The sequence below is a fragment of the Haematobia irritans genome, chromosome 2, assembly GCF_050003625.1.
Source record: "Haematobia irritans isolate KBUSLIRL chromosome 2, ASM5000362v1, whole genome shotgun sequence".
Classification (NCBI taxonomy): domain Eukaryota; kingdom Metazoa; phylum Arthropoda; class Insecta; order Diptera; family Muscidae; genus Haematobia; species Haematobia irritans.
Genome location: NC_134398.1, coordinates 96988710 through 97004551, shown reverse-complemented (window position 1 = coordinate 97004551; position 15842 = coordinate 96988710). Strand labels below are relative to the sequence as shown.

At 32.9% G+C, this 15842-nt stretch overlaps 1 protein-coding gene and 1 long non-coding RNA gene across 3 annotated transcripts in view; one reads left to right on the top strand and one right to left on the bottom strand.

Annotated features, from left to right (window-relative positions):
* The window catches only part of LOC142225842 (uncharacterized), an 87441-nt gene that overhangs the window by 21636 nt on the left and 49963 nt on the right, over positions 1-15842 (top strand). The window contains exon 2 of one of the 2 annotated variants that reach the window (XM_075295653.1): positions 14645-15647. The exons of the other annotated variant lie outside the window; for it this stretch is intronic. Within the exon in view, the coding sequence (XP_075151768.1) occupies positions 14645-15110 (466 nt within the window). The 3' untranslated portion in view covers positions 15111-15647. Of the gene's footprint in view, positions 1-14644; positions 15648-15842 lie in introns of those variants that run through there. 2 annotated transcript variants of the gene reach the window in all.
* On the bottom strand, positions 11354-12382 carry LOC142223390 (uncharacterized). Its single transcript, XR_012718712.1, has 2 exons — positions 11624-12382; positions 11354-11556 (listed from the first exon to the last, which is right to left on the bottom strand). It is a non-coding gene; the product is annotated as an uncharacterized LOC142223390 (long non-coding RNA).

Genomic DNA, 15842 nt, shown 5'->3' with positions numbered 1-15842 from the left:
ATATTTCTATTATTTCCTCTGTGAAGCATCTACAAACACATTTCAACAACAAATGCCTCATGTTCAATAGACAAATTTGTTGAGCATAAGCAGATTCTACATACAAATAAAGTTGTTAATATTTATTTACAGTTATTTTTTTGTGTGTGCAATAAAGGTTGAGTTACATACCATGCGTTAATGTGTCCGTTGATTTGAGAGTGAATTTTCACGCAGAGTAGGAATATGATCACCTCAAACATGTTTCAAGAGCAAAATGTTATTTTTGTGTGGTGACCATGTAACATGTTTGTCACTAAAATGTTATTTTCTCGTCAAATATAACCTGCTTGCCGAAATCAGATACATGATTTCCTAGAAATTAACATGGTTGCGAAAACCATGTTACATGGTCACCACCCAAAAATAACATTTCGCTCTTACAACATGTTTGAGGTGATCATATTCCTTCTCTGGGTGTTCTCTTTGAAAGCAACAGCTTGAATAGAGTGCTTCAAACTGAAAAAGTTCAACCCTTCCATCAACACACGCATTAACGAATGGTATGAAATTCTACCTTACGAAATAGAATCCTTCGAAATATTAACATACTAGAGAACTTAATGTGGAAAAATTTATTTTCTCCATGAAATTTGAAATTCAGTACAGATTGAATAAAAATATATTAAAATATAAAGCTGTACACTTGAATAAAGGTTCATAATTTCATAAAATGGCAAATGCTTGAAATTAAAACCAATTCCAAAAATTCTTTGAAGTAATTCATTCTAATCTAGAAGTGGAGTGGTTTTTTAGTAGTACATTGAATTTTACCTTATTTTCTCCATGAAAAATTGAAATTCAGTACATATTGAATAAAAATATATTAAAATATAAAGCTGTACACTTGAATAAAGGTTCATAATTTCATAAAATGGCAAATGCTTGAAATTAAAACCAATTCCAAAAATTCTTTGAAGTAATTCATTCTAATCTAGAAGTGGAGTGGTTTTTTAGTAGTACATTGAATTTTACCTTGTCGAAGTAGTTTTTGTGGTGGGACATGGTATGTTAGCATTTATTATAATATATTTTTGGTGTTTTTTGGCTTCGGGAATTGGCATCACTGATCTAACGGTAGTATTTTACAGTCAACTCAGAGCGCCATACTCGTAATTTGTATTGTGCTTCTCTCTTGTTTTCGTATGTATGTGTACTGTTGTGTTTACCCAGTGGCGTAGTTCATGTGCTTGGAAGGCCTTTTTCCAGGCCTGTCTACACGCTCACAAAAAATCGCTTCTGTAACATATACTCCCAAACATATTTTGCTTCAAGCATATACATTTTTGGCTATTGCCCAAACATTTATATGTTTGATCTCTTCCAATATATAATATGTTTGAAAGCATATTAGTCTAAACAATATATGTTTGGATACTCTAAGTTCCAAACATTTTGTATTTTTGCATCCAAATTCAATAATGTTGTCTTCCAAAAAACAATATGTTATTATGTGAACATATAATATGTTTGGAAGCATTTTGCACCCAAAAATATTATATGCTTAAAAAAATTCTCCCAAACAATATTGTGCTCAAAATTTTATTTATTTATTTATATATTTGCAATCATAACGAATTATGAAAATAAACAGGTAATATAGGTGCTAACAACATAGGTTTTCGACCTGAATGCTCAAAATGTTGTTTCTGCCCAATTGTATATTCCCCCACATCTTTCTCACTTCCACGACATTTTTTAGTTCTTACCACCTTTTTCTGTAATACAAACATTGTAGAAGAAATTATTCAATTGTATGATTTTTTTTATTTTAATTTTACCTTTTGCCGGACGGGGATTCGAACAGCGGACCACACAGTTTGTAAGGATCAAAGAAGTAGCTGATCAATTGCCCAAGGAAAAATAAAATGTTAATTTTGTAATAACAAGCAACAACCACCAACTTAACCCTGGACAGTCATCCTTCGTCAAAATGACGACGCGTAATTTCATTTTCGATCTAAAATGCATTTTAGTCGATTGGGAAATGATAAATTTAAGTTATACAAATGCAAATATTTTATGAATTTTTGTTGTATTCTAATTAAAAACAAAATGAATAAGAAAATAAAATCAATTTTGGTTCACATTTTTGCTCACAGTGCAAATTATAGCATCTTGAAATAAGCCGTAGTCAAAATGACGAAGGATGACGTTAGTGTACAAAAAATAAGGATGACTGTCCAGGGTTAATTCAATATCGCTCCCTGTTAAATAGCGCTCCAAGCTACTAAACACATAAAGGGTGATTTGTTAAGAGCTTGATAACTTTTTTTTTAAAAAAACGCATAAAATTTGCAAAATCTCATCGGTTCTTTATTTGAAACGTTAGATTGGTCCATGACATTTACTTTTTGAAGATAATTTCATTTAAATGTTGACCGCGGCTGCGTCTTAGGTGGTCCATTCGGAAAGTCCAATTTTGGGCAAATTTTTCGAGCATTTCGGCCGGAATAGCCCGAATTTCTTCGGAAATGTTGTCTTCCAAAGCTGGAATAGTTGCTGGCTTATTTCTGTAGACTTTAGACTTGACGTAGCCCCACAAAAAATAGTCTAAAGGCGTCAAATCGCATGATCTTGGTGGCCAACTTACCGGTCCATTTCTTGAGATGAATTGTTCTCCGAAGTTTTCCCTCAAAATGGCCATAGAATCGCGAGCTGTGTGGCATGTAGCGCCATCTTGTTGAAACCACATGTCAACCAAGTTCAGTTCTTCCATTTTTGGCAACAAAAAGTTTGTTAGCATCGAACGATAGCGATCGCCATTCACCGTAACGTTGCGTCCAACAGCATCTTTGAAAAAATACGGTCCAATGAGTCCACCAGCGTACAAACCACACCAAACAGTGCATTTTTCGGGATGCATGGGCAGTTCTTGAACGGCTTCTGGTTGCTCTTCACTCCAAATGCGGCAATTTTGCTTATTTACGTAGCCATTCAACCAGAAATGAGCCTCATCGCTGAACAAAATTTGTCGATAAAAAAGCGGATTTTCTGCCAACTTTTCTAGGGCCCATTCACTGAAAATTCGACGTTATGGCTCGTTAGTAAGTCTATTCATGATGAAATGTCAAAGCATACTGAGCATCTTTCTCTTTGACACCATGTCTGAAATCCCACGTGATCTGTCAAATACTAATGCATGAAAATCCTAACCTCAAAAGAATCACCCTTTATATGTTTATAGGCTATTTCTAAATTAATATATGTTTGCATCCAAGCATATTATATTTACAAACATTTTATGTCCCAAACATAATATGTTCTAACATATTAACATATATGTCCCAAACATGTTATGCTAGTTTATGAACATTATATGCTTGCACTCAAAAATATTGTGTTTAAAAATTTGTGTTCCAAACATATAATGTTTATAGCCAAACATATGAAAAACAGCCTTTTTCATCCGTGTAGGCATTACAGAGGCCTGCTTAGGACATTACACCTTCCTTTCCATTTAACATAGGGTGAGATTGGAGGGCAAGGCCTTCTTTGTAGCTTACATAAAAGGGCGTTCACCAGCCCTATAAACAGAAGGAGTTCTACAGGGGTGTATATTAGGATTCATACATAATTACTGAAAATTGAACTACACCTCCACCCCTTCTTATTGCAGGCATGTTGCAGCGCTACACGAAGAAGGCGTACTCGAAAGAATAAAAAATCAGGAAATTTCCATGTGCTGTAGAATTGTTTAAGAAGGGCTTCCCCGTACCTTCCCAAAATAATGCCTTCATGATCAATAAAAAACAGAGTTATAAATTTATGCTTTTATTTAAAAATATGTATTACTAAATTAAAAGGTTTACAGTTAAGAGATCAATAAAGAGATAATTCTATTTACAGCATTAAAATAATTAATAACAAAACCATAAAAACTTATAAATTTTTACATACAGAGATCAATAAATATATAATTCATGTAATAAAATAATAATTAATAACAATAAATAATTCATAGCAATAAAATAATAATTGATAACAAAACCAAAAAACTCATACATTTTTACATTTTCATATTTCGAATACTTATTAAAATTTTTATTAATAACTAAGCTATTATAATTCATGGACTTGTTTATTTTCTAAGCATTTTGCTTTGTATATTTTGTTTTTCTCTTTTTTAAACGCTTTCTTTATTGTATTTTTGTAAACATCAAACGTGCTCAATTCTTCAGCAGACGTTTTAAAAAATAGAGAGTCTATGTTTTTGAAATATTTAAAGGATTCTTTTCCTTGGAATCCATCATAATTAAACTCTTTTACAATGTTTTTGCCAATCAAATATTTAAAATTCTTTTGAAATCCTCCTCTTTGTATAATTTTTTTTTACAGCTTGTAAAATTTCATTATCGTCTTCTTCTTCTAATTTTCTCTCTAAGCTACGCATATCTTCCACTGTCTCAATTGGGAAATAGGTGGTAGATGATCTTTTCTTACTATTTTGGTCCACAATCTCTTTAAAATAAATTTTAATGGCAGACAGTTCCGTAGCTATTACTTTGTTTGAATTGTCAAGTTTTTCCTTTAACTCGTTTATTTGTTTCGCCTGAAGTTCATTTTGTGTTTGCATATCTCCCAATTTGTTGTCGAGATCTGGAAAAATTAAAATTAATTTTAAAAAAATGTAAATAAAACAATAAAATAAAACACTTGCCTTTCAGTTTTTGCAAAATTCGCATTGATAAGCCATTTTTCATCTCCATTGTCATCTGTCACTCTATAATTCAGTAAAATTTGTCAGCACCAGTTTAATTAATTTCTTAATTTACTTTTGTGTATAGGTGGTTATTAAGTTTGAATTTGGCCGCTAAAATCGCCAGTTTTCACGATTACTTTTCTTTAATAATCTATTTTAAAGAATACAAACTTTATAAAACGTTGTTTTGGGTCATTTCCCCATCAAGTTATAAGTAGGTATAATTTTATGCTTGTTTTACTGGTATATTTTTGATTTTAGCGGCTAAACTCTATTAAATTTATTATATCATAAGGTGAGTACTAAGAACTTATGATATAATAAATTTAATAGCAAGTATGAATTAAGGGGAATATTATCATTGAACCATTCATATGAAATGCTATCATCTTACAGTATATAGATGTAAACGAAAATGTTTCTTCCTCTGTATCATTTATTAAATCACCTACATATATTCCCAAACTCGAGGAGATAACTGGAAGTTCGTAAAAGTTTTTTAGATTTTGAATTCTTTTACCTTTTATAGAACCATTATCGCTAAATCCAGTAATAATGATAGGTATAAAAGGATACACAGAACAGAAATTATTTGGACGTATTGCGCTAAGAAAAAAATTTTCTGTTTGAATACCGATTATTTTGCCTCCCCGTGCCTTTTTAATGCTGAGATATTTTTTGCTTTGTGTTAAAGGTATATTATAAAATTGATTTTTTATTTGCTCCAATATATTTGTTGGGCATCTAATGCGTTTCTTTACTTCTTGCAAAAAATTTTCGTAGCAGTAAGCGGAAAATTCAGGTGCACTGCCGAAATCTTGAGCACATTTTGGCAAATGGAGCAAGCTATGTACATTAAACACCAAGCTATCATCCCCAAATATTGTTTCAAAGTTTTCAACAAATTGTTTTAAAAGTTCCTCTGAAGTACTAATATTTGCAAGAAAATGCTTGGGTGTTGACAATAGTCTGTAAGCTGAGTGTAATAGGAGCATTTCGTAATAAAAGTTTTCATTTGTCAAATCTTTAAGAACTATGGGTCCATAATATAAAGTGAATTGTCTAAACTCTGTAGCTTTCCAACGCTTTATTTCATCTAGTCCCCTAGGATTCCTCTGGAATTCTTGTGGAACGTATGGCGTCATTTGTACTAGGCGATCCGATAATATTGTTAAGTTTTCTTTGGATATAAAATCTTTTCTTTGCAGAAGCGCTGTGATTATTTTTTTGGTAACACCCAAATCTATGAGGTGCATTGGTTCTAACGGAAATTGAGTAACCATTTTAATTCCTATTTTCTCAAGTCCACCATGCTTTTGACTTTTGTGGAAACTCTTCTGTTTTCGATTAAAAAAATCTTCGTCTGTCCTTAATGGAGCAATAGACGAAGAATAAGTGGTTACAGGGTTTATACTTTTACCTTGCTGGTAACATTTCATGCATCCGTTTAGTGAGTTGTGACTTACTATATTACATAAAAATGCTCTAGCAGGAGTATCGCATATAAACGCACGTATTTCAATGGTCAACTTTTTGTCTTGCACATAAACTCCGTGCTCAGTAAGGGTTTGTAGTTCATATATAAAGTCATGTAAATAATTGTCTACATTATACGGTTTTTGGGTACCCACGTAGCATCCGATTAAAAATACTGTTGAATTTTTAATATTAATAATTCTTCCCATTATGGGCCATACACATTTAGAAGAACTTTTAAATAGAGGCAACCCATCATCACCAATATCAATTATAATTCGATTTACATTTTCTACCAAATTTGTAGAAAGTTTCTTTAAGTGGTGGCTTAAACCTAGGTGGTAATAGGAGCCAGGTGATACAGTTATTATAATTTTTTCATTAGTTCTACCCAACACACCATCTAAAGATCGGGGAACATCAATATTTTCTGAGTTTAAAACCCCTAACAAGCCATTTACACATCTTCGTGTAGGGTGAAATGTTTCATACCACATTCGTAGTTTTTCTACGAGTGTTCCCTCACTTGACATTGCATTTATATGTTCTATGTCCTCTAATTCTATACTTTCATTATTTTGTCGACTGCATTCTTGTACATTTTCATGCAATGGCTCATTTGCTTCACATTCATTTGGCTGATTTCCAACGTCACCTGCTTTTAGTTTTTTAATAATTTCTTCTCTTTCGAGTTTAATACGTCTTTTTAGAGTTGCGCGACTCATATTTTAACTTACCTTTAAAAGTTTAACTTTTCAAAATTTCACAATTTTAAGAACACAATACAAGAAATGGTTAACGTTAATTACACAAAGACAATTAATGAAAATATTTTCTGACATAAATAGTTATAAATTTCAAATGTTGCTATGTTTAATTTTTGTTTTTGTTTAGGGGTAGAAAATTTTAAAGTACAATTCCCATTCTTAATAGCTTATTTTTGGAAGTGGAAAGCAATGCAATTACATGCCCATTCATTTCTATTTGTAAGTCTGGGATTGTCATAATATAAAATAGCCATTTGATTTCCAAAGGCATTACAAATGCATTCTAATTATAAATTAATAGGAATGTAAACAATTTTAAAGCTCTCTTTTAAACGAGAGCACAAGACAACTCTCTTGCTACATAATTTTAACACCCATGCTATACAACTTCTATAAAGAAGGCAAAGAGAATGTCCGGGTGTATAAAATGAAAAAGTAAATGAAACGCAATGCTTAAATACAGGTCTGATTTTAGAAGGCTTCCGATGAATGTAAAATCAGTACACATGCATGTCTTATAAACACAACTCCTTCCAATTTAAGGCATTTAACATGCCTGAATTTGCAAGGTCCTTCTCGATTCCCCCACTGGGTATAAAGAGACCATAAGTGTGAGCAACACGATAGATACCGAGGATGATATAGTTGAAATGGTACTAAATAAGAATGAATGTTTGGAACCAGTGCACACAATAAATAACAATCATCTACACATTTTCCTCATATTTTCGAAACATGTAGAAAGATAAAGATGTTTTAGATCCTTAAAACTAAATTTTGAAAATGAACTTCTGTTATATTTGGAAAAAGTTTTGTATAGAAAAAGAAAACAGAAATTGTATCGAAGTAGAAATTTTGAAATTATTATACGAGAAAGTTACCTACACTTTAATAACAGGTTTCATCCGATCTGGTTGAAATTTGTCTATCTAATTACTGCCTATAGGCTAACGAGCGTATATATCTCTGTTATTGGTAATTTTATTTTTTAGAAATCTTATCAAATATTCTAAAGAAGCAGAAATTGTGACAAAATTTTATAGAAATTGAAAATAAATGTTAACTATAATGAAATCTAAATTTTAACATAAGATTCTATGAAATAGAACCGTTGGCACAATTTTCCATATATCCAACAGCGTTGCCACAATATATTTTTAGTTTGGACCAACATTTATCCAAAATTGGATATTTTCGAAATTACTGGAGTTTTTCGAAATTAAATTAAATTAATTTAATTTTTTTTTTAATTTTACTTCGATAGAAAATTTTTGTCAAATTTTTATTTCTATTCAAAATTTTTATGTTTGTAGAAAATGTTGTCATTTTTTTTTTCTATAGACGATTTTGTCAAGATTTTATTTCTATAGAGAATTTTGTCAAACCTTTATTTCTATAGAAAATTTTGTCCAAATTTTATTTATATAGAAAAATGTATCCAAATTTTATTTCTAAAGAAATTTTTTTCCAAATTTTATTTCCAAAGAAAATTTTCTCCAAATTTTATTTCTATAGAAAATTTTGTCCAAATTTTATTTTTATAGAAAATTTTGTCCAAATTTAATTTCTACATACGATTTTGTCAAAATGTTATTTCTATAGAAAATTTTGGCATAATTTCATTTCTATAGAAAATTTTGGTATAATTTTGTTTCTATAGATTTTTTTTTAAATTATATTTCTATAGAAATTTTTGTAAAAATTGTATTTCTACAAAAAATTTGGTCAAAATTAAAAAAAAATTGAAAAATTACCGATTTGGCGAAAATTGACCAAAATCAACCAGATTCCATTTGGTCCGACCATCGGAATTTTATTCTACAGATTTTTTTTGTTAAATTTTATTTCTATAGAAATTTTTGTCAAAATTTTTTTTCTACAGAAAATTTTGTCAAAATTTTAAAAAGTGTGAAAAATTACCGATTTGGCGAAAATGGACCAAAATCAACCAAATTCCATTTGGTCCAACCATCCAGGAAGGATAGTGTAGGTGAATTTTAGTACATTGTTAATAAACTGTAATACAAATGACGATATCACAAAAATAAATAAGTATTTTTCATATTCAAAAAATTTATTATTCATTTGTTTTTACTCGTTAAAGAAAATTTCGTAAAATTATGAATTTAGTAAATCTTTATACTTATATCATTGCATATAATTTTTCCCTTCGTTTAGTTTATTTGACTATCGTTCAAAAAATGATTAAAAATTAAAAAAATAATTTTCATGAACTAAAACACAGTTAAATTGTCGTTATTGTGCTAGATTCACTTTTTTGTATAGAAACGTAAAGCCAATTTACTTTTACTTTAGTTCGTGGAAATTATTATATTTTAAGAAAAGTGTTCCAATATGAGAATTACAATATGAAAGTTACATTTTAATTATTTTTGTTACTTTAGTTAATGATGTATGATACATTTTCTTCAATTTGTAGGAAAATATATACTTAGTTTTATTGTATCGAGGTTTGTAATAAGTTTAGTTAACATTTTAAAAAATTAACCTACATTTTCTTTCCTAGTTGGTTTACTTTTGTGTATACTTTTTAACAAAATTTAAATGAATAATTTTAAATTACATTTTATTGAAACCTATTTTCCCATTGATAACGATAATTTGAAAAAAAGAAGTCTACAGAAATATATATTTTAGAAAATTTCAAATATATATATTTTAGAAATTCATCCTATTGTGTATGTAACATATCCCCATCATTTATACAAAACCTATTAGTAAATTTATTTCCCCTAAACAAAAGAATTCAACAGCACCCGAACGCATGACCTGCTCGATTGAGTGCTCAACCGAGACTGCACAGCATTTGAAAAATCAACATTGAAATGCACATATAAAAAAAGAAATAGTTATCTACTCTTGTCTAGTGGGAGAGTATAGTAGAGAATACTCTTTGTTGTATATGTTATGTATGGGCCAGTGCTGCCGCTACTACTTCAATCGAAGTATTTTGCTTCATTTTCACAAAATTTACTTCGTCACTCCTTCTTCTAAAAATCTGCTTCACTTTTTGTTCTGCTTCAAATTTTTAAATTTTTCCCCATATTACCTAATTGTTTTTCCTATTCCTTTAATTACCATGAACATAGCGGTTTTAATCATTATTAACCGATGTGGACCAATTTTTGCATCGTTGTTAGAGACCATATACTTACGCCGTGTACCAAATTTCAGCCGGATCGGATGAAATTTGGTTCTCTTAGAGGTTCCGCAAGCCAAATTCGGGGGATCAGTTTATATGGGGGCTATATATAATTATTGACCGATGTGGACCAATTTTTGCATGGTTGTTAGAGATCATATGCTGAAACCATGTACCAAATTTCAGCTGGATCGGATGAAATTTGCTTCTCTTAGAGTCCCCGCAAGCCAAATTTGAGGGTCCGTTTATATGGGGGCTATACGTAAAAGTGGACCGATATGGCCCATTTGTAATACCATCCGACCTACATCATTAACAACTACTTGTGCCAAGTTTCAAGTCGATAGCTTCTTCCGTTCGGAAGTTAGCGTGATTTCAACAGACGGACGGACATCAGATCGACTCAGAACTGCACCACGACCCAGAATATATATACTTTATAGGGTCTTACAGCAATATTTCGATGTGTTACAAACGGAATGACAAAGTTATCCTATGGTGGAAGGTATAATAAAATGAATTCTATTTTGTTTTCAAAAATGTATGCTACTTCAATTTTATTCAATCTACTCCACTTTTTCCCAAAATCTACTTCACTCAATTTTTCACTAGCGGCAGCACTGGTATGGGCATACACACGCACACACACCCACACAAAAGGCAACAGAGAGAGGCAATGTACATTGGATATTTAGAGATCGGTGGCAACATTGTTGAATGGAATCGAATATTTCAGTAATCCAAAAATTAAGGAAATAATAAATATATAGGGGAAAACGTGGCATATATAGGATCATTATATAAACACAAAAAGCACAAATTTTTTCTTCCTGAATTCAAACAATGGATGTCCCCAAACAATGCGATGTACTGGTAAAAATTTGAGGTCAATCCCCAAAGAATGCAAATGGCTTCAAAGAAAACAGTATATAAAAAAAGTGTTAGTTCTTACCCTGCCAACATTTTTTGAATTTGGGGGCGCTTCTGAGAATCCCCAGTACGTCGAAAACAATCATATACGATATCAAAAACTCGTCGGAAAAGCGCCGTCACTATTGAGAAGTTGTACCACGCCAAGTTACTACAAAAAGGTTTCGCATGAGTGCAATTATTAGGTGCCTTTATAGATCAATTTAGAACGACGCCAATAAGAGACCCTCCAAACAATCAGAAAAAGTACATTTTAAGATAGTGGTAAAAGAATCATTGTGGTCGAGTAAAACACGTTTGTTTAGATATTTATTAATTTGATTAATCATTTACAAATTCTTAAAAATATAACATTTATACCACTATCACATCACATTTAACATAATTTTTTGCATTAATGATGATGTAGAGTTACAAGTAGCGAGTTACATGTTGCAGCGTCTATCAGCCAGTGCTTTTATTCGATGGAGGCAGCGTGTCTATAAAATATTTGAAAAATAATCACTTTATTCCATTTGGAAAATCAAAAATTGTTCACCAATATACCTTTCACAATTCTAAGCGTAAAAACTATGTTTTCAGAACTTTATTTTCGTTTTTATTTAAATAAAATATAACAAGCTGGTTGCGCTTGGCGTTTCACAAAAAATAAAATGGCTTTTGTAAAAGTAGTGATGGCAAAATACATGTATGGAGTACATTTTGTACTTTATGATATGCTGCCCCCCATCACAGTAGGATGGTTGTAGTGACATTTACGAGTCTGTAGTAGCGATGAAGATGAAATGGAACCTTGAAATGCTGGCAGGGTACTCTCTCATAGAATAGCAACCCCTTTGCTTTGTTATTCTGCATTCTCATCTCATCTCATTGTTGTTGTAGTAATGCGAGCATATATCTATGTGAGTGTGTATGTGTTTGGCAGCCACCAGATGAACAGCTTAATGGTCGTAGATCCTTCTAGCATTGTCTAAGAATGTTCTGGCGTTGCCAGAATATTGTAGTGCTACCAGAATGTTCTCGTATTGCCACACTGTCATATATAAAAGCGCTCACATGCTGCTAACGAGTCAGTCTTAATTAAAGCGTCAAACGAATAACTTCAGTGTGAACGAATTGTAAAGTGTGAAGTCATAGTAAATAAATTGTAGATTGTCGTTATTTAAAAGAACTGTGTTTTAATTGTCGGGTAATTAAAAACGCCTAAATATAAAAAACGTAACAATTGGTGTCGGAAGTGAAATAACGAAAAAAAAAATCTACAATGAAGTTTAATGAGCTTCGTGTGGAAGACTTAAAAAAGGAATTGAGCAAACTGGAGCTGCCGACAACAGGCAATAAGGCCCAGCTTCAAAAGCGTCTAATGGAAGAGTTTGAACGGCGTAATATGGACATTGCGATCCATGAGTTTGATTATAAGGAAGACATTGATGAATCAATACTCGTCAATACAAGCAGTGTAGAAACTCCATCCGTGGCTTCGAGTGTTGTGGATTACACATCAATGCTCAATGTTTTGAGCAAAATGATGGAAGAAAATTCTAGAAAAATGGAAGAAAATTCTAGAAAAATGGAAGAAAATTCTCTTCTTTTGGTGGAGAAATTTGACGAAAATTCTAGAATTCTTAATGAAAAGTTACAACAAATTTCGGAAGGTATGGAGAAACGCGTAGACCACATTGAAAGTCAAATTGTGGAATTGGATAAGAAATTTGTGGTTCACGATGAAAAATTTCTACACCTTGAGAAAAAAATGTCAGAACTAGAAATGAAAGGTGGTCCAGTGCGCGTAATCGAGGGCCCAAAAATCAAAACTCCTGTTTTTGATGGCTCAACTTCATTTGATGTCTTCAAATTCCAATTCGAAATGGTTGCTTGTAGAAATTTGTGGAATGACGATGATAAAGCAATTGAACTTCTATTGGCATTAAAGGGCAATGCTGCTGATGTGAAACAAAGCATTCCCGCTTCTTCTAGAAATAACTATAATGAAGTAATAGCGGCACTTCAACGCAAGTATGGTGGAGAGCACAAGCAGGACATCTTCAGAATGGAATTGAGAGGAAGAATGCAGAAATCGAATGAAACCCTACAAGATTTCGCAACAGAAGTTGAGCGGCTAGTGCTTTTGGCATACCCTGGAGAGAATCATCCTCTTATAGATCGTATCAAGATTGAGACTTTTGTGAATGGCATTCGAGACCCTGAGATAAAATGTGCAACATATACCGCACAAAAAGCTACATTCACAGAAACAGTAACATTTGCACTTGTACAAGAGACTGCGAGATTGCTGGCACGGCCTCAAATTCACAAAGTACGCAGAGTAGAGACCGAGTGTGAAGAATCGAAATCGGTCATTGAATTGGTAAAAGAGGCTCTAAAGCAGATAATGCAAGAAATGAAGCAGCAAGCAAATAAATCTAGAATGAAATGCTATAACTGTGATAAGGCTGGACATCTTTTCCGGGAATGTAAAGCGTGGAGTAAAACGTCGGGGTCAATCTCGCCATCTCCATTAAACAATAATCAGAAGAAGGCGACCACAAAGCCAAGCGACTCAAATTCAAATTTTGCGGATAATAGAAAAGGTGGCAAACAAGTTATTGAGCCAGCCTTGACACGACGACATTGCAATGTAGAAAGCAGACGCTACTCGAAGGCTGAACCAAAGGAGACAGTTGTAAATGTCAGGCAGTTACACATCGAATCTGGCACAGACTGGTCAACAGAGCAACGTAAAGATCCCATTCTGAGAAAAATTATTTCGGCAAAACAAGAAAATAAGAAACCCAGCAAGAAAGACATCGCAGCCGAAAGTCCACTTATGAAAGCATACTGGGCTCAATGGGATAGTTTAGTTCTAGTCAATGGATCCCTGCAACGTAAATTGGAAAGCGAAGATGGCAAGAGCAGCCGAAATTTGATCATCGTACCGGATTCCAAAATAAGAGACGTTTTGGCGGAGTTCCATAATGGTCCCAGTGGAGGTCATCTGGGAATAACCAAAACCGCCGAGAAAGTGAAGCAACGATTCTACTGGGTTGGATGCCAGAAATCAATTGCTGAATGGGAAGCCAATTGCGAGAAATGCATGAAGGCGAAAGGTCCAACAAGGAAAAGTCGAGGTCGTATGCAAGAATATAGACCAGGAGCCCCGTTTGAAAGAATAGCAATGGACGTGGCAGGCCCTTTCCCAGTAAGTGATTCTGGAAACCGTTATGTCCTTGTGGTCATGGATTACTTCAGCAAATGGCCGGAGGTGTATGCAATTCCAAACCAAGAGGCAAAAACGATTGTGGATGTGGTCAACAAAAACTGGATATGTCGCTACGGTGTGCCGTCCGAGATTCATTCAGACCAGGGAAGAAATTTTGAATCGGCCATATTCAAAGAGATGTGTGAATCCCTTGGTATCAAGAAAACGAGGACTACGCCATTACATCCACAATCCGATGGCATGGTAGAAAGGTTTAATCGCACTCTGGAGGAACATCTTCGAAAAGTAGTGGACAACGGCCAGAGGGACTGGGACGAGTATATACCAAAGTTTTTGCTGTCGTATAGATCTGCCATTCATGATTCCACCTCTCGAACACCGGCCAGTGTTCTATTCGGAACTGAGTTGAAGTTGCCTGGAGATCTGATATTCGGCGCTAAACCTAATGAGCTCGCCATGGAAGAAAACAGAAACGACATCCCAAACACTTTTGGTGAAGTTCACGAATCAGTGCGCAACAAAATAAAAATGGTCAGCAACAGAATGAAGGCGAGATACGATCGTGCTGTAAATACTGAGGGCTTCCAAGAAGAAGAATTGGTTCTGCTATTTAACCCGCAACGAAAGAAAGGATTGTGTCCTAAACTGCAAACACAGTGGGAAGGCCCATACAAAGTCATCAAGAAGATCAATGATGTTGTATACCGGATTCAGAAGGACGACAGCCCTAGATCAAAGATGAAAGTTGTACATCTGGAACGATTGGCTCCTTACGGAACAGGTTCTGTGCCTGTTCGGGACGAACAGGCTTAAGCGGGAGGCAGTGTTACGAATTTGATAATTATAGATATAAATTTATTTAAATTAGTTTCCGTTAATTTAAAACTTCAAATTGTAACGATAAAATTTCGCTATCACTTGTTGGAATCATCTATTCATTTTCTAGTATTTTCCTGAATTTCTTTTATGTTCTTTTGTTTGCTTACCGAAATGTTAGTTCTTACTCTCTCATAGAATAGCAACCCCTTTGCTTTGTTATTCTGCATTCTCATCTCATCTCATTGTCTATTGTCATTGTTGTTGTAGTAATGCGAGCATATATCTATGTGAGTGTGTATGTGTTTGGCAGCCACCAGATGAACAGCTTAATGGTCGTAGATCCTTCTAGCATTGTCTAAGAATGTTCTGGCGTTGCCAGAATATTGTAGTGCTACCAGAATGTTCTCGTATTGCCTCACATGCTGCTAACGAGTCAGTCTTAATTAAAGCGTCAAACGAATAACTTCAGTGTGAACGAATTGTAAAGTGTGAAGTCATAGTAAATAAATTGTAGATTGTCGTTATTTAAAAGATCTGTGTTTTAATTGTCGGGTAATTAAAAACGCCTAAATATAAAAAACGTAACAATATATATATATATATATATATATATATATATATATATATATATATATATATATATATATATATATATATATATATATATATATATATATATATATATATATATATATATATATATATATATATATATATATATATATA